At 38.7% G+C, this 26833-nt stretch overlaps 2 protein-coding genes across 9 annotated transcripts; one reads left to right on the top strand and one right to left on the bottom strand.

Moving 5' to 3' along the window:
* LOC131693992 (vanin-like protein 2) lies at positions 1-25026 on the bottom strand. 8 transcript variants are annotated; one of them, XM_058982312.1, is made up of 8 exons: positions 24540-24633; positions 24360-24438; positions 24068-24209; positions 2296-2827; positions 2032-2217; positions 1321-1967; positions 649-1188; positions 1-581 (listed from the first exon to the last, which is right to left on the bottom strand). In XM_058982312.1, the coding sequence occupies exons 4-8, from the start codon at positions 2362-2364 to the stop codon at positions 317-319; spliced, it is 1707 nt and encodes a 568-aa protein (XP_058838295.1). In that variant the 5' UTR covers positions 2365-2827; positions 24068-24209; positions 24360-24438; positions 24540-24633; the 3' UTR covers positions 1-316. The 8 variants fall into 8 exon arrangements, with proteins under 8 accessions (XP_058838295.1, XP_058838299.1, XP_058838296.1 ...); XM_058982316.1 differs by lacking the exon at positions 24068-24209 and having other exon boundaries at positions 24378-24438; positions 24540-24631; XM_058982313.1 differs by lacking the exons at positions 24068-24209; positions 24360-24438; positions 24540-24633 and adding an exon at positions 24889-25026.
* Positions 11445-13776, top strand: LOC131693993 (uncharacterized). Its single transcript, XM_058982319.1, has one exon. The coding sequence runs from the start codon at positions 11521-11523 to the stop codon at positions 13102-13104; it is 1584 nt and encodes a 527-aa protein (XP_058838302.1). The 5' UTR covers positions 11445-11520; the 3' UTR covers positions 13105-13776.
* Positions 25027-26833: the final 1807 nt, after the last annotated feature.

Genomic DNA, 26833 nt, shown 5'->3' with positions numbered 1-26833 from the left:
TATATTTCTGACTTTTCTCGCTTTATAGTTTATTTTAAGCCCGGATACTAGTTACATATAAAATACCAACATGCTTATAACATCTATACAAATGGTAACTTACACCTCGTATTTATTTTAAAGTTTTTCTAATCAGTATTATATAGAGATATAATAATCGTAACCAGCCTCCAGTCGAAAAACTAAATCTAGAATATTTTGGCATGTAATTGGTTTATACTCATACTTTTTCTAATTTCTACAATATTTACAATAAACACTTTGAGCGTTTCCTACTGAAATACTGAGCTGACCGGAGTCGCTGGAACCGACGATCTTAAAGTAAAACTACGGAGCTGACCAGCAGCAGTAGAATAAGAGTATTGGATAGCGGTGCGGTTAAACTACTACCGCCTTCATCATCTTCACCCGAAGTATCGGTATCAGTGATTGGGCTATCCGTCGTATTTTCCACAGGAGGTGGTTCGACCGGGGCGAAAAACTCAAAGTTTTTATGATTGAACGCGTAGATAGCAAATGTCTGCAGATTGGCTACGGTGCTTGATAGCGTGAGCTGAACGTTCTGAGTATTGGTTGAATAGCTGAAATCGGTAAGATTGCATTATGGGATGCACTGTATCGGTAATAAATAAACATTTAATCACTCACTTGACACTCGAATAGAACTGATACCGATCGGCGTCCAGCGAATGGAACATATCGTCAAGCGAGTTTGGCATCACAAGCGTCCCGTTGGCGATGAACTTTCCCGAAATGAAAATTTCATTAAATTCCAAATAGTTGGAATTTTCGTTCATTGGCAGTCCACAGCTGTCCAGTGAAGTGTTGCGACACGTGATAATTCCACAGGTGGAAACGTGTGCATCAGCGTACCCTTGAAATGTTCGTACCCCGTCGTACACGGCAAACCGATAGTAGTGGGTTATGTCCCGGTCCGGAATCACCGTTAGCGTCACGCTGAAATCGCAACAGAACTCTCCGTTGCATATTATTTGTCCGATCTGGTCATGGTACTGCTCCGGATTGATCTGCATTGTGGTAAATGCCTCCAGGAAGTCTCGGCCCATGCGAATGTTTTCGAGAAGTTTCCCGTGCAGTCGTCCGGATACTGTTCCAGAATCTACCTTCGGAATGAGATTCGGCCCAAGGTTGCTGTGGATTTTCGGTACACGGACGGGGAAAAGTGTCCTGGAAAATATAATTTAGTTGTATACCACAGTTTTGTTTTCTGTTCGGATTCAGATAGTAGAATTTAAATTCCAAATAATGTTTTAAGTTGAATGAAGAACTAAGTGATATGAATCGAGTGGGAAAACTAACCTGGTGGGTGCACCAGTCATGAACGAAAATACTGCTCCATTGCGACCGTTGAACACACCTGTTCCCGTACTGCCGGCCGGATCGTAATTTGTACCGGACGCAATCAGGTTGACATTGTTTGTGTGTGCCCAGCTCTCGAAGATCTGCGTAGCTGTTAGGAACGGTGGCTCCGAAGTCCACATTGCCGGGAAAATAAAGTCTTTTACGTCCCGCTTGATCAGTTCAAGTGCCGGTTGTGCAAACAACAGATCAAAACAGGTAAACACCCCGAACGTCACTCCAAAGTCAGTCTCGAACGTTACAATCTCTGGCAGATGGGTCGTGTTGGTACCCGCTTCCCGGAACAAATTAAACTTGCGGTATCGCGCTATCACAGCTCCGTTGCGGTCGAACACGACGTCTGTGTTGTACCTATGGAAACCATGGGGACCACATGGTCGAGGATCTTCCTCCGGTTCACAGTCGAAGATCTCGGACAGATTTATCACAATGTATTTGCCTACTTCAGCAGCTAGACAGGACATTCGGGATAATAACTCCGGCGAGTCTGTTCGACATGGTATAAGGTTGTCATGTGAGTCTGGGACGTAGACCGGATCCGAGAGTGTGTTAAGAGTCAGCTCGGGAAACACAATTAGGTCAGCTAGCTGTTAAGTAGTGAAATAATACGTTAACTTGTTAATTGGAAATGACGCTACACTTATCACTCACCTTCGCCTCATCGGATCGAATCAGTTGTTCATAGGCATCCAAATGCAGTTCTGTTCTTTGGCGAATATCCATGTTCAACAGTTCAGGTCGAAATTCCACAACCCCTACGACGTAACTATCATCCTGTGGACCGGAAGAGGAACCATCTTTCTCGGAAGTATCCTCAACGAAATTACTATTGTAAAACTGTACACAACGAAAAGAAAAAAAAAACGTATTAGTTAATCAGAAAACATCGCTGACGCAATCGCACGTGCATCTCACCTGTCGCGACAGCTCAGTCTGACTCAGTAGAAACAGTAATGCTCCATACAGATAGGCGATCCCATTCATTATCTCTCGAATCGTAACGGAGTGGAGGTTGTTGCTAACAGTGGCCCCAGGCCGGTACTCATCGGAGGCAAAACTTGACGAACCTAGATATCGGTACTTCCTCTTCTTGGAATCGACAATATCCGCAAAATCGTTTGGCGGTTGTGGCCAACAAAACTGCACATATTACACCGACTGATGGCAAGTGCTTACTGGTCGGTCGGCCGATGGTCGTTCAAAATTTTCATTTCCATGTATGAATTATAATTGTTATTTTCGCTTGCCTCAGTCTCGTTATCATTTTATTCAGCGTTTTTTTCTTCATTCACTCATTCTTATCTTTACACACTTCCCGAGGCAATACACTAACTTACTTCCTCGCTTCTATCCGCTCTCGACGTGTCTGATGCAGCCGCGTACTGCCGCCCGTACCGGGGATGTTACAGTTTACTTGCCGAACCCGCCCGATTTGCTCGTTAACAGTCTGTGAATGAGAAACGGACATGGAGGATGTGAGCTAGTTAGCGTAAGATGGCCAATGACTCAACGCGCTGTTCTGTGTGTGGTTTGAACAAATTAGTGTCGTCAAGCATCGATCGACAATGCGCGATAGGGATGTGGCTCAGATTGAAACAGTTGCATGTAAATTAGTTCTAATTTGGGGTTTCCATGTATTGTGGCCCTTGGTGTAGTATATGGGGCACCGTAGGGTAAGTAATAGCGGTAAGATCTAACGTCTACTAATCGGTGGTACAGGATGTAAGGTGCTGGTTTTATTGGGAAGTTACTGACGTATGATCTAACCCCGATCAGATATGATTTAAAGCGTCACTATGATCGTGGCACTAGCTCTGTAATCGCTCTGTACGCCGAGAATGTATTGAGAAGTATTATGTATTTCATTTCAACTCGTTTTCGTTAAAAGTCTACCAAATTGATTGCGTTTTAGTACGCCTAAAAAGAAGATCGCCGGTGGATCTAAGTCTTTCGATCCTCTGCGAAGTTCTTTTTGCTTTCAAAAAAACTACAAGGGGCAGCCCTATGGGGTTGCACGAACTGCAGGCGTAGGCCGAGCAAAGTCGAACATCAAAATTACAACAAGGAGAATTCATATTTTGATAATAGCATCAAATTGCAATCTTATTGTGCTATCAGTTTTAGATTTTTTAAATATGACATCAAAATTTGATCTTAATTTGCTATCATTGTTTGTTTGAAGAATTTTCTATGTTTATATTTCTGTTGCAAAACATACATATTTTATCAAAAAAAATTTCAACATCTCAATGAGCTTTCAATTTACTCTCACTGATAGCAGAATTAGTTTTCTGTTCGATGTCATAGGACAATTTTGCTGCTCTCAATTTTGATCTTTTAACCGTTAAAACGACCAAAACGACAGCAACATGAGCAATCATTTGCCGAACATCACAACATCAAGTTTAGTTTTCAATTTGTTGTCAGACTCTGCTCGGGAGGACTATACTACTTAATGTAAAATATTTATTTTCTTAGTACATTTAGAGTAATAATAATTCAAATATAATTCTTACGAATAGTTTAAGCACCACCAATCAACATCGAATGTTACATATTGAACCAAACCTTCTTGGTTATCAAGTTATTTCATTTGTAGTAGGCGATCGAATCCAATTAAACTTATTTGAGAAGATCTGAAGAAAGAAGACAGAAAACCGTGACCAAACTAATACCTGAAACTAAATCTTTATAGCACAAGACAAGCTTTCAAAAATTGTAAAAACTTTTCGTTTGTGTGTGGTAAAAACCCGGACCGGTGAAGAAAAAATCAAATTTTAGATAATATAATCATATTTCATGTATAGACCAAGCTTTCTAGTTTTATTTTGCTATCATTTTAACTTTCCTAAAGTACGTATACAAATGTAGCGAATGCAGTGGTCTTAATCATATATCTGGGCTTTCCATCGATCCACGTAAATTTGTTGCTAATAAAGTTTTCGTCTTTGCGCAATGAAAGACAGACTGCTATCATGCAGGTTACGCATGCATCCGTTGACAAACAGGGATGCCACATTGCAATCTGTGTTTCGGTCTAAAATATCATTTTACCATCTGTGATAACTGAAACAGGAAAAAATGTCTGTGACAAATTTCCGAAAAATCTGTAGAAAATCACAATATTTCCAAAAATCTATCAAATTTTCATCAAAATACCAAAAATATATCATCTGTAAAAAACAATTTGTGATAAAAAATTGTGAAAAAAAATCTCTGACATTACAGAAAAATCTGTGAATATAGTAACCCTGCCAACAAATTAGATATATCTACATTCGCCTCAAACATTGAACCTCAGCGAACAAAGCAAAATGAGTCAACGCTGATGATGATGGGTAGAGCGAAAGAGACAACTAGTACCACGACGCTATGTTAACCGTGTTTGCAAATGGAGCTCGAATGTACAAGCGTTTTTGTGTAGGAATAACTGTGTTCGAGATTGTACATAAAAGTGTGCTGGAAACGAGCACAACACAAAAGAAAGCATAGCACTGGATAGCGTACCTCCAAAGACAGTGTAACGGACTTTTCATTCAGCTACACTGGCAGTGAAAACACACAGCGCAGTGATCTGCTCCGCCTTCCGTTCAACAGGCAACTGAGCTTGTCCGGCCAAATCCGTTCTTTAAATAGTCGATGATGACGTCATTCATAGAAGCGTAGGTACACAAATCTGTCGTACCGGGCTTAGGAAGCGCTATCTTCTGTGTGTAAATTCGCGATATTTTGAAATTTTTAATGCCATGATATCAAAAATCTTTGGGTTTATCTATTCTTAGAAGTATTTGCGGCGATTTGCGCAAAAAATTTGAAAATTTATCGTGAGATGGCTGAATTATATGCGTTTAAAATTGGACCACTTTTCGGTACATACCATTTTTGTAGAATTTGCAAAGTGCACCCCCATATCCAAAACAAAGACGTAGTCCTACGTCAAAACATTTACTTTCTAGCTTACAAAAGTTCGTCCATGCCTATTCTGGTCGCATTATAACAGTTAGCTGAGATCTCAGTTGCAAGTTGTTCTACGTTAATCGTCACAAAGTTTTTCGAGTAAATTATTCTGCTCGCAAACTTTCTATTGGACGCGATTGGGAAGCACTGGGAAACATTGGCGGATCCAGCCGGTTGGCAAAGGAGGGTACACGAATTTTGCAAACTTATTTTTTAACACGTTTCGTATTTGAGATTGGCGAATAGTCTGTTAACGATACAAACTCAGAAAGCATTTTCAGTAGTCTCAGCTTAAGGTGCTGGCACTATTGTAAATAAACTTCAAATTCAAATGTTAATTTAAGATCAGGTTATGAATGATTAATAAGAAACCAAAGTTTGTTCCCATTTTACTGCGCTTATTTGTTTATTTAAGAATTTTTTTTTTAAATCTCAATGAATTTGCAATTCACTATACTGATTGCACAAATAAAAATTCTGTTTGATGACATATGGTAATTTTTCTGCCCCAACGCTAAATATAAATTCTACATCCTTGAAGAACACTGGGTACAGTAATGTGCCCATAATGCTTCCTTGTGTGACTCCTAACTTGTTACTATAATGAAAAGAAGCTCGAAAATCTTTGCCATAAATATGCAGTTTGACTTCAGTCTCCATGCTTGACATGATAGATTCTACAGTTTGAAAAAATAGTTCAAATGATTTTTTGTGAGCATTTTCATGTGGAAAATACAAAGAGGAGAATACGTACACTTCTCCTTATATCACAGTCGTGATTCGCTGGTTAGGCCACACCTATGTCCAACTAACGAATTTGATTTGTTAGTTGGACCAACTGACAGATGTCAAAAACTCTCCAAAGGAGACGTTAGTAGTGCAATTGCATATGTTCACATCTCTCATAATTGTCAGATTGATTGTCAAAGTAAATTTGACATAAGATTTTTACATTCAGATGCTTTTAGTTGGACAATGGTCCAACTAGCGGAGGTCCAACTAAAAAGCGGTCCAGTTAAAAAGTGTCCAACCAGCGAATCACTACTGTACTGCTTTTGCCCATATATGTTCAAATACTATATGTTTCGTGGTTTCTATTTCTTCTGAAGGAAAGTCTGCGTTTATGGCTATAATGACTCCTCTAGACTTTTCTGACAAAGAGACAAATTACGGTCATGGCGAAATACATTAATTTGATTTCCAACAAAATCTTCGCTTCCCACGCTTTCATCCCAGCTACTTTCTGTTCCAAGAATTATATTAAAAGAAGATGAAATTATTTTTTGTTGGATTACCTGGGCCATTCACGGGGAGTGAGTGGACCTTGTGGAAATGTCTATTACATTCTAGTTACACTTGGTAAGTATATATAAGGGGCCATCCATATACCACGTGGACAATTTAGGGATGGGTAGAGATCACGACAAAGTCCACGCTTGTTCATGGGGAGAGGGTGGTGTATGTGAAATGTACATGTGGATTTTTTATTTTATTTTTGTCTTCTCTTTGATATTGAACCAAATTTGTATCGTAATTGGGTAAGCTTAAACTTTTTTTTCGATATTTTGAAATAGTCAAAGTGGCTATAACAGCATAATGTATGAGTGTGCCTGCATGTGCGAAAATTTAGAAACATCGATGACAACTACGAATCTGATGAATAACACGCTGACACAACGGAAAAATCAACGTAGGGGTTAGGTATTTTTCACATAGAATGTGTATGCAAAATTTGAAATAAATCGGTTAAGTAGTTTTTGAATGGCAGGTAACACCGCAAATCGTGTTTTTTTCAGAGACGTTCTACAAAAAGCTTCATCACCGAGTCGCTTGTGGATATTTTCGCATGAAAAAATTGCAGAATGTTATTCAAATGATACATTATAACACACAAAAGTTTTGGTTCAATTCGCTTTATCCAAAGTTGTAAAAAAAAATCGCTAAAAGTGATTTTTTTACTAGCTGAAACCCTTACAAAACCACACCCCCTTCAAAGTGGAATTTTGTCCAGAGTTGATATATTTATGCATTGGATTAAGCATGAGGTAGATGGGGTGATATATAAACACACAGACCACCAAGTAATCCACCTATTAGTGAGATAATAGATTTCTAATTTACTTCATATTCATTTTATACTTAAGGTCTTTCCGAGAGTAAATGTATTTTGAAATCCCAAACTTCTAATGAAATTATGACTTCTTCTACAAGATTTAGGTTATACTGGTCATGGCGTAAACGTTACCAATTCTATATTTATAATAGAGATGTAAGGAATCAAAATATTGCATAATATTTAAAAATAAAGCCACGGCTTTAACCATCATTTACCATTTCTCAAACGTCCTCCATCCTTTCTCACTCTCCTTTTTCTTTTTTTTATTTCTCTGTTTCTTTCTTTCACTCTTTCTCTTTGTGCTCGTGGTATTTCTTGCTGATTCTTATTCTCTAAGTTGTGTCGTTCTACTAAACTAAAATATTTGTTAATGTCCAAGCTTTTCTAACACACCACTATCTTTTGTCTGCTATTTTCCTATAAATCGTTTTTGATTTTTAGTGTAGAGCAGAGCCAATCACGGAAATAAATTTAATATTACATCCTACTTAGTAAAGCTAATATTTATAGTTCTGAGAAAATTTGCAAAATGTTTATTTTATGAAAACAAACTATAACTAATTTGTGTTCAAACCCTACTTTCCCTGAAGATGAAGCGATTTGCTTTCGAAACGTTGCACTATGGGGAGGCATATGACCGAAAATCGAAAACTACATCAACTCCAATTTAATTCAGTATATTTAATGCTATACTAAGCGTTTATATACACTATGATTAAGGAAGTCATTGGGTATTCCAGAAAAATATTTGACTTAACATTTGAATGTTTTGAAAAGAGACATTCCACGAATGTTTTTCAAAACTCTTCGTATCTCAATTGCATTTTGAAAGAAACATGTGTTCAAATATGTCATTTGTGACGATATTGTTGAAAATGCATATTCATTGTATTAGTATGAATTTCTATGAAAAATAACGGATGAAAGTCTAAAAACATCCATAGAATAAAATCCGGGAAATAGTCACCAAAAGCCCAAATTTCGATGGGGGATGCAAGTGTAATGATTCTTCTAACTTATAGTGAAGGTTTTAGTTTGCTATATTTGCTCTGTGCTGAGAATGCTTGAATTGAAGTTTGATAGGCAGTCACAATTAATAGAGAGACGGTGGAGAATTCAGTAAACGAGGAGTGTTCCGTATTCTACATTCTAAATAAGGGAGGATCACAATCAGAGTTTATGCATTGAACAGATAGTTGATCTACCTACATTTTTGCCCTACACACTACTATGAAGCAATAAATGACACTGATTTGTACATATGAAAACTCAAATGCACGATTTTCATGATCAAAGCTTCGAAAATATGTTCTATTAGTTGAAAATAATTCCCTAGATCAGCAGACTTTTTCTATAATGTAAAGAAACTTTGAAAGCTGCATCCAAAATGATGTAGCGTAACAGTTCATGTTTAGCCTTTTGTAATTCTCAAAAAGCAAAGCAAACTAAAATTATATAAAAGACAAAATTGCATCTTCCCCACTCGCTGATTGCTATTTAACTGATTCACCATGGCATGCATATTGATAAATTCGTCGGTAATCTTAGTGAAAATACCCTATTTTTAACGTTTCATTTGTTTTCTTATTAGCACTTAGCCCAAGCACGTATTGCCGAGCCGTCACTCTACACATCATTTGTCGAGCAAGTACGTCTGGTACGTTATCGCGCGTGGTGTTGTTGCATGTGAGCAATTCCAGCAAGAATGAGTTAAAAAAAATTAAAATCATACCGTGCCATCTTCGATTCAGATGCATTTTTTTCACGATGAAATTAGTACGGTATACTTTGTATGTTCTACAGATAATCAAATCCTCTTGCTCCAAAAGTTATTTACGAATACGTAAAAAGTCAGAAAAAAAACTTTAAGAATAAGTGCAAACTATAAAAATGTCAAAAATAAATTCTAAAAATGAAATTGCAACTAATTTATATTCTTTTATTGGTTTCTGTAAAAATATGCATGAGTACTGCTTATAGCTTTTAATTGTAATCTTAATCTTTTCGTGCAAACAAAAGTGGAGGGCCTTAGAAAACGCTTTATAAATCGATAACATTAAGTCCTACAAGCTCAAGTTGTTCAATAAAATTCTTCAATATGAGCATTTCTAAAACTTTGTCGAAGACACCAACTTTCTACCTCGTCAGTATAAAAAGTTAATTTTTCTATTTCAATCATAGTAAGCCATGCCTCAATTTAATTTTTCTCCGGTTGTAGGGAATATTCATACAAACAATTCCTACAAAGACACCCTGTGAATATATTCGATAGTTTGGCCTCTAGTGAACGTTTTTGGTATTTCCGACCACTGTGCGCTGTCTGCTGGCTCGTGATGGATTTGGATTGGTTTGTAGTAATTGTTAAGCCAACCGACTAAACCTAAATCTCTTGTATCTCGCAAACCTCATCCACCCGGGGAAACCGCTTTGTGTTCTTACTTATTTTGTTTTGTGTCGTCATGTTTTTATCCATAGCTACTTTTCCTTACTTGCTGTCCAACCTTCGCGATACATCTGACCTGCTCAGGTCTGCTGCAATATCGTCAACCTGTTGAGACATGAATCGATCCGGAGGTGTCGGCCAAAAGCTCCTATTTATCTGCTAGCTGGTGTTGAGAACTTCTCGGCGGCGGTATTTCACCCTATACCGATGCCCATATTCGCGATCCATTTCGCTGCCATTTCTACGGAATAATCATCGGTGGGAAAATTTCTCTAAACAACGATATCCCGATTTTCTCCAACTTCGTGTTTTTTCCTCCTTAGCTGCTGTTGCTTGACGAAACGTGTACCGATCCTTCAGAGAAGCCATCCAACTTGGCATACATCCCTTTCCAGCCACCCTCGCAAAGTTTCGTCCTTGGTTTCTAGAGTGACTGAAGTCACATGACATTTTATTGGTCAAAACGGTTTGCAGTATATTTTTTCCTGAACAGGAAGTTAATAAATTTTTAAGTAATTCAAAACCTTCATGGGGGGGGGGGGGTTTGAACCCGCACGGGCCTGCTCTGGACTCTGATCTCTGGACTCTGAACACGGGACACTGGGCTCAGTATTTTGGGTTGAGGACTCTGGTCTTTGGACTCTGAACTCTGGTCACAGGACTCTCGTCTTTGGACTTTGAGCTCTAGATTCTGGACTTTGAACTCTGGATGCTGCACTCTTCACGTTGGGTTCTGGACTCTGGACTCTCGCCTCGAGCTTCTGTGTTATGGACTCTGGCTTCTGGCCTCTGGGTTCTGGCCTCTGTGCTCTGGATACTGAACGCTTGCCTCAGTATTTTGGGTTGGATTCTAGTCTCACAGCTCTGGACTCTGGCCACAGTAATTTGGGTTAAGGACTCTGGGCTCCGGACTGTGAACTCTGGACTCCACATTCTTAAGTCTGTATTCTGAGCTCTCGCCTCGAGATTCTGTGCTATGAACTCTGGACTGTAGACTGTGGTGTCTGAGCTATAGGCTCCGGGTCTTGATTCTGGACTTTGGACTCTGGAATCTAAACTTTGGACTATGTACTCTACACTCAGGACTGTGGATTCTGGACTCCGGACTCTGAGCTCTTTCCTCAGGACTCTGGGTTCTGGTCGCTGGGCTATGGAATATAAACTCTGGATTATCGAATCTGAACTCTGGATTCTGGCCTCTGTGCTCTGGAGTCTGAACTTTTGCCACAGTATTTTGGGTTAAGTACTTTGGGCTCTGGATTCTGGTCTCAGAGCTCTGGGCTCTGGCCACAGTCATTTGGGGTGAGGTCTCTGGGCTCCGAACTCTTGACCCAGGATTCTCGACTCTGTTCTCTGCACGCTGAACTCTGGACTCTGTATTCTTAACTTTGGATCCTGAGCACGTTAGGTGCTTTTGATTAACGTGTTATCTAGTTTACACAATACACATATATGTGAAAAATGATAAATGTAGTTTAGATATGTTGCAACTCTGTTCTAACCTCTGTAATCTATTCTCTCTATCTTTCTCCATACACTTAGATCAAAACGTCATCCCGCACGTAGCAATGAGTAACGCATCGATCACCACCACCCATCGTCTTCCCCACCGTCGAGCTGCCCGATGGACCGGCTCGGTTCGTACGTCACCGGTGGGTCATCCTGCCCGTACAGCACCGATACCAGCTCGTCCGCTCAATCCTATGTGCGTCCATTCGACACAATAAGAGCACTGCACGAAACGATCGTATCGCTGCGGACAGCACTCGAAGAAAGCCGACAGGATAACGATCGGCTGCGCAAACAAATCAGCGTGAGGGACACCGTGGAAGAGGGGCGGAGTTTTCTGAGAAATCAAACGCTTCAACCTGAGAGTAGTATTCCCAGAAATTTAAAAGGCACGGAAGAAATAAATTTGACAAACGTACCTGAGTCGAAGAAATCGAAAAAACTGAAGAAGAAAAAGAGTAAAGTACCTGCGGACGAAACAGCGGAAGATACAGGGTCAGCGCAGCACGAGCAAGACTCGTCTCCTGAGTTAGAAACCAAACAAGAATCGCCTCGTAAGAAGCACTTCCTAAAAGATGGCACCCACCAGAAGGTGTCTGTAGTGCCGGACATTCAGATCTTGTCACATCCTGCCTCCGGTCACTCGACAATGGCTTCCAGAATAGATGTTAAAATTAAGGTTTCTTCGAACATCAACGTTGAAGGTAGCAGCTCCGAAGCGGACTCTTCGGAAGCTACCAAAGATGAAGCGGGAGTTGAACACGAAACGAAAACATTCGAAACACCAGAGGATGAGGATAAAACCATTGGCGAAGAGTCGGAGGACCCGGCGGAAAATGTGACAGTTCGGGAGGAATTTGTCAAAGGTGATGCATCCAATCTGAAGATAAACCTAACCAATGAGGAAAATCTAAGCGTTACAAGGTCTACTGAAGGAATCAACATTAAGCAGAGGTCATCGGAAAATCTGCACGTCGACGTGGATCGGCAAAGTAACCCTTCGATCTCCGAGGGAGACAATTCAGTCTTTACAGAGGATGTCACTACTCCAGTCGAGCTGGATCCGGAGGGTGCCGTTGGCTACATAAAAACGACTCGAACTTCGGTGAAGAAAAGTGACTCCGAGAATCAAGAGGAAGTGGATGACATAGAATTGATCTTCTCGTCGGATGATAACAAGGATATCATTCAGGAAGATCTAGTTTCGATTTCTGACTACGAGCCGTGGCAGGAATCAGGACAATCGGGAACACCCGTTTTGCTAAAGTTTAGGCAACTTTCTTCGGATCAAGAATCGATCAAGAAAGACTCGATCGAGCGTAGTGATAGTGATACTGTGGAAGGTGAAGGATCAAATGGGGATCTACCGAAAGGAAAGAGCTTAGAAAGTCAAGATTCGCTTGGCGCAGACAATACGAAGAAAAGTTTAAATATCAGTACAAAGTCGTCTAGCTTGGAAAAGGACTCCAGTTTGGATTACGGAACCGGGAATGTAGGACGGGAGGATAGTTTTGAAATTGGTGCTGCAAGTGGGACGACAGCTTTGGGGAAACGATGGACGAACTACAATGTATTGATCGAGACAGACATTTCCAAGTGTGGAATCGCGGAGGATCAGGCATGGGAAAATTCGTTCACTCGCGCGACTGTTGCTAACTGTGGATCACAAAGTAGTCAAAATTTTGTGCTCACTAATTAACCATAATCAATGCACGAAAGGAGAAGTCTAATAACTTCAGAGCAGGTCACTAGATGGGCAAACTGCGAATCACAAGTGAAGCTTAAAATATTTAAAAGTAGCGTCAATTCTTCGCTCGTGAATGTTTGTCACGTAGCTTCGCGAAGCTCACAAAGGTTTCTTCATGCATGATTAAAACATAGTACCTATTTTTGCACTGGATTTTTTGCTGACAGATCGCGTTATGGGTAGTTTTGTGATACACTACTAGCAATTTGATCTACTGAAGTTCCTTGCGGCCTATTTGTTAGCAGTGCATTGTTGCAAATTTTTAAAACCATTGATTATCAGCTAGTTTTAAAATGGTATATGGTTTTCCAAGTATTAATTATATTGTGCGAATATGAAAATGAAATAAAACTGTAAAATGAAAATCCTATGCAAACCGCGAACCGCTCGAGAAGAGCTTCGCGAACGAAGCCATCCGCGTTGGGGAAGGAAAGAATTAAAACACAACTGATGTGCTTCTTCGTTGGTTGTTTTAGCTTTGAATCGCATGTGTCCGTAACGACAGGTTGCTAGGTATCATTTTCGAAGCTAACAGAATGCATCACAACTGAAGAAAGCTTGCTTGCGAAGCGCGAATGATCGGTTCACGATGCGATTTTTCCCATGCTTGGTAATCTAATGATGTTCGACGGTCTTGATGTCTCCTACTCCGTTCATCGTCTTCAAACACCTAGCTAGAAATGCCGACACAAAGAAACTTAGACAAAAATTCTGAAATAGATGTTGGAAACCAGTTCTTACGATCAAAATCACATAATTTCGAAACTAAAAGTTAGAGGTTTAGTGTCTTCGGACAAGTTTCGTAGCATAATACAGTGCATCTTTAAAAAAAAATGGTAATTGAACTCCCTAAAAGTAATTATGAAGTAATAACTACAAACACATTCTTTAGAGACACTGTGTCTTCAGTAAAGCTATAGCGAATATTAAAAAAACAACTTTGTTGAAGACACGAGAGCTCTTTTTATGCAGCATATCGAGTTTAACGACTGTGAATAATCGCAATCACGCTCTTACTGTTCACACTGGCTTCATTATCATATTGGTATTCATAGTAAAGGCCTGTGTTTATATTTTTAATATTTCATCTCTTATTCAGGTTTCGTCAAAATCCCATTAGAAATTCAATAATTGGGAATAGATCTCCTTAACGTGCTGTACTAGGGGAGACTGAGGAGACTTGATCCCCGGGGAGACTTGATCCCATCATTGTAACTCAAAGGCGGATCAGAATACATTAATCGAACATACTATAAAGTTGCGTAGTTTTATCTAAACATAAATTTCATTAACACAGAAAAAAGAAATTGGACTTTTGTGTAACCGAATTTTCACCGATTTAAAAAAAAGTCTCAGAAGAACTGAAGAAGATTTATTTTTCAAATTTTCAAACTTTTATAAAATTAATAAAATCACCCACTACATACTCTACTTTTGCATACAGAATTACAGGAGAATGTCAATTATATGAATACGTTATGATTGAGCTGATTCTTTTGTTCAACTATATTTTTACTAAAATTTGCTGAAATAGATGCTATGTGTTCACTTGATCCCTTCAAATTCGTGGAGATTTGATCCCCTTCGCCATACTTCATACACACCACTGAAAATAACCAAATTGACACCAGAACAATTGAAGTCATTGTTGTCATAAAAAAAATGTCAAAAATGAACGCTTCATCGTAAAGAAACATAACTGTAATTGTTTACTACAGTATACGTAGCAACCATTCATCCCACATTTGACGTTCCTCAACCATAATAAAGACAGCTTTCAAATAATTGAACGGAGATTTGGGGAATTTTTAAAAAATCAGGTGAGAGATGCGTAATAAGTAGTAACAAAATCTAATCATAACAATTTAATCAATACTACAATCCATTTATAAAATTGAATGGGGTAATGTACCCGTTTTTGCCCTATTATTACTACAATAATTTTATTATTTCAGCTTCTTTGATTTGTTATTAAGGTCCATTTTTTTATTTCGATTATAGAGGTTTTAACGTTAAGGTCATTCGCCTCTTATTAAGAGCCAATATAATAACAAAATTGTCTTGAGAATGGTGAAAATCTTCTGTTCGAGCGCAGCAAAATCTCTAGTCGAGTACCCCCATTATCGCAATACCATTTGAGTCAATGCGTTGAGCAAAGATGGCAGACGCTGCTCTAACCAAAGGCTTCAGATGGGTAGGATGATAGTAGAAACAGGGCAAAAATAGGCTTATTACCCTACATGCTCTTTTAAACACGTTTTCATAAAGGAATCAAGTGTCCCCAAATTAGGGATCGAGTCTCCACTGATCTATGAATTTTCCATTTTTTTGTTATTTTCCAGAAATGCTCATAGCTCATGTCCAGTATAATATTTCCATGTAATTTTTTTATGATTATTAGTCATCCCTAGAAACAATATAAAACTACAAAAAAATACATAGTTTTTTATCATTCCACGGAGTTGGACTGATAAATAAAAAAGGGTATCAAGTTTCCTCAGTCTCCCCTAAAGTTATTTTATACTGCTAGGTAGACAGAGAAAAAGCAATAAAATAGTAGTTCACCAAACTTACTAGTAATTTGACAATAAAAATAATGACCATTATACGAATTGATTTTCGAAACTAATTCGTACTCTGAACGATTATGTCATTGCGTTGCAAGGATACCTATAGTTCCCTTCAGTAAATCTTCACGCCAATAACCGACAGCGAATTCTGTTCAAATTAAAGTCTCCCCTTGGCTAAGTGAAACTCTTCGATCTATCCGATTCGATTGACGAAAACATCTATAAATTGCTGCCATGTGCCGTATCCATTTTACAACCAAAAGTACTTTTCACATGCTATTATGATCTGATCATCACGCACCCATGCGATCGCTATCTTATAAATAACCAACGACTTTACGCTTCCACGCTTTCCGACCACCTATTCCTTAATGTCCTGACTTACGATCAGTTATACGACATTGCAACTTTCATGTTTCACTTCACCCATCATCTTCATCGTCATATCGGTTCGCCGTGGCCGCCAACGCCGCGCCGTTTTCGTCATCCGCGCAGCAGAGTGAATAAATATGCAATCGATCCGACCGACTCTGCTATATAGGTAGGTACGTAGACAACAAAACGCAGCAGACGGTGCCCACCGCTAACGGTCGCACTTCTTTCGTAGCAAGGTCGCGAAAAATGAAAAATAATTACCGACGATCACTTGGTTTTGATAGGTACCCATGTTACACGACTTTGTCGTTGATTCGTCGCCCACCGTCCTTCTAAAGGTGATGTTACTACATATAACCACACACACAAACCCGCGACACGCACCAACGTCTAGGTTGGTCTAGCTTTCACAAACAGATTATCTGGTAGCTGATCACACAAGCTTAAGATTACCAAACTATCTAGAGCTAGATCACTCCGTGGTGCATCGCTTACTACTGTGAGAAACTTTGAAAACAACCCGTACTTCCCGAATGGATCATATTTCTTCGACCTCCATTTACCGCGTTTCAATTATCACTGGCGTTCTTCCCAGTTCCGTTTGGATAGCTTGTTCCGATTTTTTTTGTGGATATTTACCGCATATCATTAAGCTCCGCTCGGCTACCTCCTCCTCAACTACCCAACTCGGTTCACTTTACTTTGTATACTTGCTTCGCGGCCTATTGATAAGTGATTAAACATATTGGAATGTTATTTTCGTTTCTCCTGTGTGTTCTTGCTTCTGGTGATTTTGAGATACCGTAACGAGGGGTGTGCCGGCGAGGCGGATTCACATTGATTCATTCGGCGTCAAATAGGTGAACGATTTTTTTTTCTTGAAACTTGCAAAATCAAAAATTGTAGCTTTGCTAGGTTGATAGCAGTGTTGACATTGAAAAGTGGTTTGCTTTCGATGAATATTTTGGTCCGCAAGTGTTCGAATCACTTCATTTTACGGTACGTGTAGATATATGTATTGTATCGTATGTTTGGCGGTGTGTCATGGAGTGGTTCAAATTAGGTTTTGATGGACGGAACTATGAAGAATATTTCGTATTTTTCAGAGTCATCTGAAACAATTTAATGAAATAAAACAAATAAGTACAGAATTGCTAATTGGAAAAAGCTTTGTCAGCACAAATATAGATGTCTTAATGTTTTACACCATTTTTGCATAAAACCTAACATTCAAACTATACAAAGGTTCATGAAACTATACAAATTTGGGATACAGATTTTAATATATCTTGCAAAAGAACTTCTTCAACAGCACACAGTGGGCCCAAAAATGTAATTATGTGTTGATATCGGTTTCGAGGATTTTTGTTATTTAATGCGGTTAGGAACATGAATTTTACAAGATCTGATCACAGAAATCCTTGGATCTCTACCTGCAAATGGCTCGGGGTCGATTCGCATTCTCATCTCTCGTGGTCGATGCTTTTGGTTTGTTATTCGCGGTCGGTTACTGTATCATTTGGTCGGTGTTAAGTTAGACCGGACTAAGTCGCAAAACATAAAAAAATGAGATAATGATGTCACTGGATAGGAAATTTCGTCAGCTATATTCGACTTTTGCCAGATTTGGAATATGTAACAATAATCAAGAATTATGACAAAAATTAATTTTCAATTATAATGTAAAGGATGCTACGATTCAAACTTTAAACTCGTTTTTCTCGAAATCAATATTTTGTCACTTAGTCCGGTCTGACTTAACACCGACCATTTATCTTTACTATTTACTTTTTGTTGAAAGTAGGCGTGGAACCGATCTCAAGCATGGCATATTTGTGCTTTACACTAGATTTTAACTTACAAAGTAATCGACAAACAATAGTTGCCCCCAGTCAGTGTGAACACGATGAGTGAGGTTTACCAGCACAGTGTGAACACACTACGGTACAATACAGTGATAGTTACGTATTGCCAAATTAGTTCCAATGTTCGCGAAGCGGAACAATGATTGAAGATGCAATTGCGGCTTAGTGTTACGAAAGTCTTCTTCATCCAATTCCATCATATACGTAAAGCTAAACTAATAACGTTCAATGGGACCATCCATAAATGACGTAGCATTATATGGGGGAGGGGGGAGTTTTGTATTTTGTGATGATGTGTGACGACAGGGGGTAGGGGGTCATGTCATGCTACGTAGCTTTTTTAAAGGGGAATAACTAACATCGTTTTATTTAAAAAAAATACGCTGACAAGGGGGGGGAGAGTTACTGTCATTCTACGTAATTACCAGGGGGTATTTAGAGGTTTGTGACAAAATGCTACGATGGGGGAGGGGGTGTTTAAAATCAATTAAAAAAATTCTACGTCATTTATGGATGGTCCCATATCTTAACCATGGCGGAATGCATTATTATGCAATACTTCGTTGAGCATAACAATGCTAGAATCAAGATCCTTGTTTATAAATCGAGTAACTATAAACAATTTATTTGCGTGTACTTTGGTAAATTTATTCCACCAATTACGTCGAAATATGAAAAGGTGGAAGCCGTTCGTGTTGTGAACATGCGGGTGACCAAACCCATTCCTTCTTACCTTACCTTACAACATCAAATAGTAGGTGTTATCCATTCGCAAACCGCGCTGTGCGCATATGAAGGACAGACTGTTGAGTTCCAGTTCTGTAATAACACGTCACACGACTGAACCCCTACTACAAAAGTCACTAAGGAAAAAAAATGCTAACTACCAACAAGCCTTCATCTGCAACAACTGAATCCCAAATAATCGTAGCTGCTGCTTACAAACCTACACATTGTTTTCGATCATTGTGCTGAGCTTACTATCTTCGAAGTAACAGCCATTACCGCCAACGAAACAGCAAATGGCAAAGAAGACGCATATACGGTCGATACCCGCAAATCTACATCAGATCAGAAATCAGAATACGGTCCCCGTTTTATTTGGAGATGCCTTACCATGACATCTCATCAAGTCATCACGTTTCTGATCGGATGGAAAAAGGAGGCGAAAGAGAAAAGGTGGAGGAATGGAAAATGCCAACGCAATACAATTACAACATAGAACAACGAACTGCCTGGATTCTTAATTCCCGAAGAAATAATGAATCCCATAACCACAGACAAACAGTCGTAACACAAGATGAATTTTCATCGTCCATGGAAAAAAGGTCAATTTAAATTATGAAAAGTCCGCAATATCACCGAGCGTGGCGTTAGTGAAGCGATTTTGACACATAGCCAAATACTTCGTTTCCACATGCACCCGACAACCAAGATGAAGAGAAAGAAAGGTGGGAACATGTGTCACTTTTGAGGATTAGTTTTATACTTGTAAAATAAAACATGGCGTCCGGGGGGCGAGTATAGACACTCATAGTAATAGACACGCGGATGTAAATACCGCAAAACTGGCAACTAGAAAAACAAGTATGTTAAACTCTAAGACAAGACGTGACAATCGGCTTCTTGTTTTTCATTCGACATTCTTCTTTTCGCAGATTTCCACCCTGCCGAAATCTTCCGAACAGTGTTGCTATTTTTAAAATGAAAATGGATTCTTATTAATTTATTTTATGCCTGCAATATTTTGTATCTTGAATCCATTATATTAATAAAGGGCACTGTTTTTCAATGCCATGGGTGTTTAGTAAGGTTTGATGAAACCATTTTCTGACAAATTTTAGATTCATTTATTCATTTTTACTCTTTTAACGATATTAATATTATTTGTCAAAAGCAATTACATTATTTTTCTATAAATATAGCAACACTGACAAACATCATTTAGCTATCCCTGCAGTAACCTTGCGTACGGTGCAAAAAGTTAGAATCAACCAATCAGGAGCTGGAACATTCTGACGTATAATTGGAACAAAAACGACCCCCTCTATTGTCATGTCATGTCTTAGGTTAAACTAGCATCACCCAAAAATGTGCAAGCTCGAATGTTCTCGACTGTATTCGATAATTTGTTTTTATCAAAATAATTTTTCAAGTAGTTCAATATACGAATCAAAAGAGAAGTTATACGTTTGATACTGAGCAACAAGATTAAGAAAAGCAAAACAAAATATCCAATTGCTTCAAAAACATAAAGAGCATAAGTAAAATAAATATACACAATAAATATATTTCTAAATAACATTGTAAAATATTAATACGAATTTGAAAAGTGAAGACTTCTGCGAAAAACAAAATACTTTTTTTTAAAATCAAACCGCAATATTTGTTCTGCTTTTTTGCATTGTATGACGTCATGCTCGTTTGGCTCCGGATTTTAACAGTTTCCAGTTAAGCTCAGCCGGAAATGAACCGGAATTCTGGCTGGTTCCAGTCCGTATCCCGGCTCCAGTGACACGACCGATTCTAGTTAGAATAGGTTGTGTCACTGGAGCCGGAATACGAGCTGGAACCCGATCAGAATGAAATAACAATATTTTAACAGAACACAATTTTTGTAACATATTGTGTTATAAATTAGGTCTCGTTAGTAGTTAAAATAACAGAAATTTATAACAAGTAACAAAGCGAGATATAGTTTTGAAATATTTCTGTTATGTGTTTCTGATCGGGAACCAGCCAGAATTCCAGTTCATTACCGGCTGAACTTTATTGGGTTTGTTTGGCTCGATAAAAGTTCCTTCGCTGGCGAGCATCCTGCTTCTTTGGTGCACGATGGAAGAGAGCAAAAGCCGAGTTTCATCTCAGATCTTCCGATTCGAACAATAAGGGACCCTTGTTTTCTCAATCAAAATACGCCAGAAACGTGACATGTATTTCTGTTGATGTGTCCAAGATTGGAGTTGTTCGAAATCATTTCATAGTTTGCCGCACAATTCCGATCGGTGAGTAGATACATTTTAGGATCTAACTGGATGTAAGCAATGGATTAGAATTTGTCGGTCCTGGAACTGATGGGGGAATTTAGATCACAAATAGTTCAATCAGATATAATTATTGAACAACCCACCATGAGGTAGAACGTCAAGTCGTGGAATTAGCATGAATGATAATAAATGCATATTTATGTTGCACACAGCACATCGAGCATACTTTGCTCTCAAGATTTCTTGAATGGAAAATAGTGCCACGGACTCGTATGGCGCATCATCCGTTTAACGGGTGTTCAATTAAAATGAGAATGATTTCAATACCTTTCTATAATTAAAGGAAAGAGCGTAATTTTTTTCTCTCGAAGAGAATTGCTCTCTGGACTCCCTAGAAATGGATAGCATGTTTCTTTTCACTCGGGTGCTGTCAGTTCAATCGAAGATGGCGTCAAAACAGGTCTGTGTTATTATTTTTGGTATGTTACCTCTTATGTAGAGCCTATTAACACCATATTGTGGCATAAAATCGTTGGTATGGAATACATAAATTTAGTATTTTGTAGTTATTTTCTTCTGCTCGGTTAGACGTATTTTCTATTTATGCTTTCAACAGTCATGTTGAACGCGACATCACAAATAACGCGAGTTGTGAGTTCGGATAAAAGACATGCATTAATAGCACTATTCGTAAGTAGGAGGCATTTCACGTGGATTTATCATGCAATTTTTTGTTGAAAGTTACGTAGACGGAATTGAGTAGCTTTCCAACCGAGAAGTTGCCTTTACGGAAATACGGTTCTTTTTTATTGTGATTATAGAGGTTTTAACCTTATGGTCATTCGCCTCTCTTTCGGGTTAGAAAAATCTCTTTAGAATTTTTTTAACCCTATATGTGGGGTCGGGAATCGAACCCTAGTGAGCTGCGTACCAGGCAATCGATTTACCAACTACGTTATGCCCGCTATGCTATATGCTACGGTTCTTAAACCAAAGCTGTTGAAGCAAGGCGAGATAGATTCATTGTTGCAGTACGTTTATGCTGAAGATTAATTTGTGGTATTCTAACCATACTCGATAACAGCACTACACGTTTTATCATCAGCATTTGATGTACAGCAACTAGAAGATACCAAACACGTTGGCTTTTAATCGCCTATAGCGAACCCTGAAATCGGTATTAGGGACATCATTATCATTTGTCCTGCCAGCCATTTAGTCCTGGGCACCGAGAAACACATTGACTTGAGGACTCCTGTTTTCAGTCGCATCTTACGACATGGAAACAGGAACCCAGTGGATCAATTCTTGGCTTAGATACTTCAGCAAGCCGGATACCACACGGCTTCTAGGCTGGTTTTGTCCGCAGAAAGATAAAAGACTGTTATCAACGTTCTAGTGGACCCCAGCCACGAGAGCTGAGCTAAAATACTCATTATTTTGCATAAAACATGAATTTTACATCAATATCCATCGATATGTGTATGTGTGCATACAATCTACCTCCCACTGACCAGCACTTCTTTTATGGAATAAAATTTCAAAGACATTTGTTTTATCTAAAGATGCAAACATTTTTAACCCTGGAGATGAAAGGTGATGGCTCTATTATACATCCAACGACCCACTTCAAGAATGCCCGATCATTCTGTGATCGCCTTCATGTATAATAAGCTCCGCACAAATACTTTCACGTAGCAATTGATAACGTGTAATATATTCAACTCAACGTAGGGGTTAGATATTTTATACACTGAATGTGTTTGCAAAGTTTGAAATAAAATGGTTATGTAGTTTTTGAATGGCAGTTAACATCGCAAATCGTGTTTTTCCAGACGTTCTACAAAAAGCTTCGTCATCGAGTCGCTTGTCAATATTTTTGTATAGAAAAACTACAGAATATTATTGAAATGATACATTATAATGTATAAAAGTTTTGATCAATTCGCTTCACCCAAATTGAAAAAAAAATCGGAAAGTGTTTTTATTACGTAGAAATCCTTACCCCCCTAAGTGTCAGTTTTTACAAAGGTGGCACCCTTTGTTCGAGAGGTCATACTGCTGTGCTCCGCATTTGATGAAAGTTCCAGCGTTTGTTTCTACTAATGTGGGATGGACTTCGGTCAAATATAAGAATTTTGCTTTGAGGGGAAGTGGGGTTAAACGGGCATTGAAAATGGGTCCGAAGAAATAGGTCGAAATTTAAAAATCTCTCTAACTCTGGTTTAACTTGATGAAATCTAATTCTGTTTAGTTTTTCTGAAAGGGTTTTGGGAGGGTTTGAAAATAGGATATACGTTTTTGATTTGTAATCGATACATTGAAAAGCATTCATATTTTACCTTGCAAAAATGATATTTTTGAAAACATTATAGCTCTTTGCAACCATCTAATTGAGGGTAGGTTTGTATGGATAAATTTTAGAGTAAACTTAGGACAATAAACTTGTGGTAATATCTTTTTGGGGTGTCTTGAAACTCGCGAAATACTGCGTCTACCCTATACTGCCCATAAAAGCATAAGAGTCCCATATTGAAAAACAGCAAGCCGAGAAAAACACTATTGAAGATTTACATTCTCATTGAGCCTTATGGATGGGACAACCATGTTTTGGTATTTTTTTCGGTATTTTCATAACAAATCATGTAATCTTATTTGTACATTGTGATTCAGTGGTGATACAGAATACAATCCAACAAGACTCTTATGCTTTTATGGGCAGTATATATCGTAGCAACTTGAAATTTATAACAGACGTAACCCTTTATTAACAAATTTTATTACGATTTCGAGGGTTTGTTTTCTTGGTAAATTTTCCATAAAAATATATATATATCGATTTATTTTAAGGGGTTGAAGGGCGATTTTGGATTTTCTCATCGGAAATCTCATGTGATTTTTTTTATCGTGAGCGTGAAAATATAGTTCCCCAATTGAACTGATGAAACTCAAAAAGAGACCCGGTTCTGGATTTTGATATTTGCCCTTCTAACCCCCCCCCCCCCCTCGTCCTCAAAAGTATCTATGTACCGCGCTAGTGAATAAGTAAACCATTTGAGCCCATTGTGAAATGCGTTTTTGTGGTGTATTGGCTGTCCGTACGTCCGTGCGTACCTACCTACTTCTTGTCGAGAGGTAGGAGCAAAGCAACGAGCGGCACCGGTCGTTATGGAGATATAGCGCATCGTCATAAAGTAGCTTCCGAGGAATGGCGCGCCACAGCACGGCTTGATGTGTGTTGGCGTTTTATTTTCGCTGTTCTATGTAGGAACGTAGGCAGAAAGAGGTATGTAGAAAGACCGGACCCGCGATTCCAGTTCACAAGCGAACAAAATATTTCGAAGGAAACGAAGTAAAAAAATCAAATCGGCGAATTTTTTGCCTATACTTGAAGGTTGCGAAATACTCACTGCCTACTGTTTATGTACCTACACTACACCGGTTAGCAGATTGCGGTTGTCATTTGCGGTTGATTTTTTATAACATAACCTATATGATGAATAAAGATTGTTCACCGAACCGAAATCCTTGTTTAAATATTTGGACGACGAATAGAATGATAAAAAATTCTGGATGGGTTCACAAACTACCTTACTGATAAGAATAGCACACAACACTATCTAACACCACTGAACAACAACAGGTCAACCATCAATCGCACTGTCAGTTCACTAACTGAAATGTCCAAGTACCTGTACTAACTTCGACTGTGATTCTTGCACTCTCTCTCTCCCTCTTTCCAAGACATGCATTCTATACCATTGTTTGACCATTATCAGTTTCACCAAAAGTGCTTTGAACACACATGTAAACACGGTAGTTACAACATTAGTCTACAGTAGTATAATTGGATCGGTACACAACAAATCCACCCAGTTTAACTGGTGTCTAAACCTGAACCAGGCTGCACTGAATACCCGACGGACGATCAACTCTCACCGTCCATTATTCTACGTTTCTGTTCGGTTCCAGGTTCTTCAGGAGCACAGGTCGTACCGACCGTCCTTCCTATTAGGTATCATCGATAGTGGAGCTGGTACCTAATCAGTTCTCGCAACCGCCACCGTGCTTTGCTTCTTAAGCCACAATGCATGCAGAGGACACTGGCTACTGACGACCGAGGATCGGATATCATGTTTTGCTATTTTTCGCGTACTGTTCGACCACGGAGTGCTATTCGAAGGTATCGTGAGCGTAGTCAATCAGTCTCAAAATTTCTGATGAACTTACTCGTGGTGGGCATAATGCTTCTATGATTTGGAGAGATCGTTTAGAGTAGATGCTGCTATTTTTATTCAACGCATTGCTCGTTTCAATTTTTCGCTTTACTCAATTATGAGTATTTCATATACCTTTTTAAACCAGTTTTGTTTACATACTGTTATATTGATGTAATATAGATACACTCAGGTTTTTTTTTACGCGGGGGATACGAGCCGCGTAAATGAAAACCGCGTAAATGAAAACCGCGTAAATTTCAAAATCCGCGTAAATGAAAACCGCGTAAATTTCAAAATCCGCGTAAATGAAAACCGCGTAAATTTCAAAATCCGCGTAAATGAAAACCGCGTAAATTTCAAAATCCGCGTAAATGAAAACCGCGTAAATTTCAAAATCCGCGTAAATGAAGACCACTTAAATTTAAGAATCCGCGATAAAGGGAACCTCATTGATCGATACCGCGTAAATTTCAAAATCCGCGTAAATGAAAACCGCGTAAATTTCAAAATCCGCGTAAATGAAAACCGCGTAAATTTCAAAATCCGCGTAAATGAAAACCGCGTAAATTTCAAAATCCGCGTAAATGAAAACCGCGTAAATTTCAAAATCCGCGTAAATGAAGACCACTTAAATTTAAGAATCCGCGATAAAGGGAACCTCATTGATCGATACCGCGTAAATTTCAAAATCCGCGTAAATGAAAACCGCGTAAATTTCAAAATCCGCGTAAATGAAAACCGCGTAAATTTCAAAATCCGCGTAAATGAAAACCGCGTAAATTTCAAAATCCGCGTAAATGAAAACCGCGTAAATTTCAAAATCCGCGTAAATGAAGACCACTTAAATTTAAGAATCCGCGATAAAGGGAACCTCATTGATCGATACCGCGTAAATTTCAAAATCCGCGTAAATGAAAACCGCGTAAATTTCAAAAACCGCGTAAATGAAAACCGCGTAAATTTCAAAAACCGCGTAAATGAAAACCGCGTAAATTTCAAAATCCGCGTAAATGAAAACCGCGTAAATTTCAAAATCCGCGTAAAAAAAAACCGCGTAAAAAAATACCGCGCAAAAAAAAACCGCGTAAAAAAAAACTTGAGTGTACATTGATACAAATTGAAGTGCTATTCGGTAACTATGGACTAAGTAATGTGAATAGGGGCTCATATACTCTAAACGTTAAGATGGTTGTTATAATCTTGTGTGATTCTACCTATTAAAAAAGCGAACTTCTTAAAAAAAATCTTGTGTGATTCGTTCATTCCTAATAGTTTTAAAACGTGTAATAATATAAAACGAGCGCGAAAAAAGTGTAACAATTTCGTATTCTCATTATCATAGCCCGAAATAAGTTATCACCAGCGATCGAGAATACGTCCACTGTGCTAAGCGGCACAAATTTTACAACCAGTATGAAGTCATTGGTCAGCGTACACGCGAGTTGCTTCTACATGTACCTATACATATTGTTGGTAAGCATGTGTCGTTCGCTGTCCGAGTGAAATTTCGATTGCAGAAACACACATCAATTAAAAAGTGGATACACAAATAGCGCCTCTCGTTGGTGGTCATGGGCATGCGGTTGGAGTGGCGTGGTCGAACACCAATTTGGACAAATAATGGTGGTTTGTTCTTGTTGATCGATTCATTTGTTGCTTCGGCT

This window comes from Topomyia yanbarensis, chromosome 3, assembly GCF_030247195.1.
Source record: "Topomyia yanbarensis strain Yona2022 chromosome 3, ASM3024719v1, whole genome shotgun sequence".
Taxonomy (NCBI): domain Eukaryota; kingdom Metazoa; phylum Arthropoda; class Insecta; order Diptera; family Culicidae; genus Topomyia; species Topomyia yanbarensis.
Note: the sequence above shows the minus strand (reverse complement) of the source record. Positions and strands in the feature narration are given on the sequence as shown.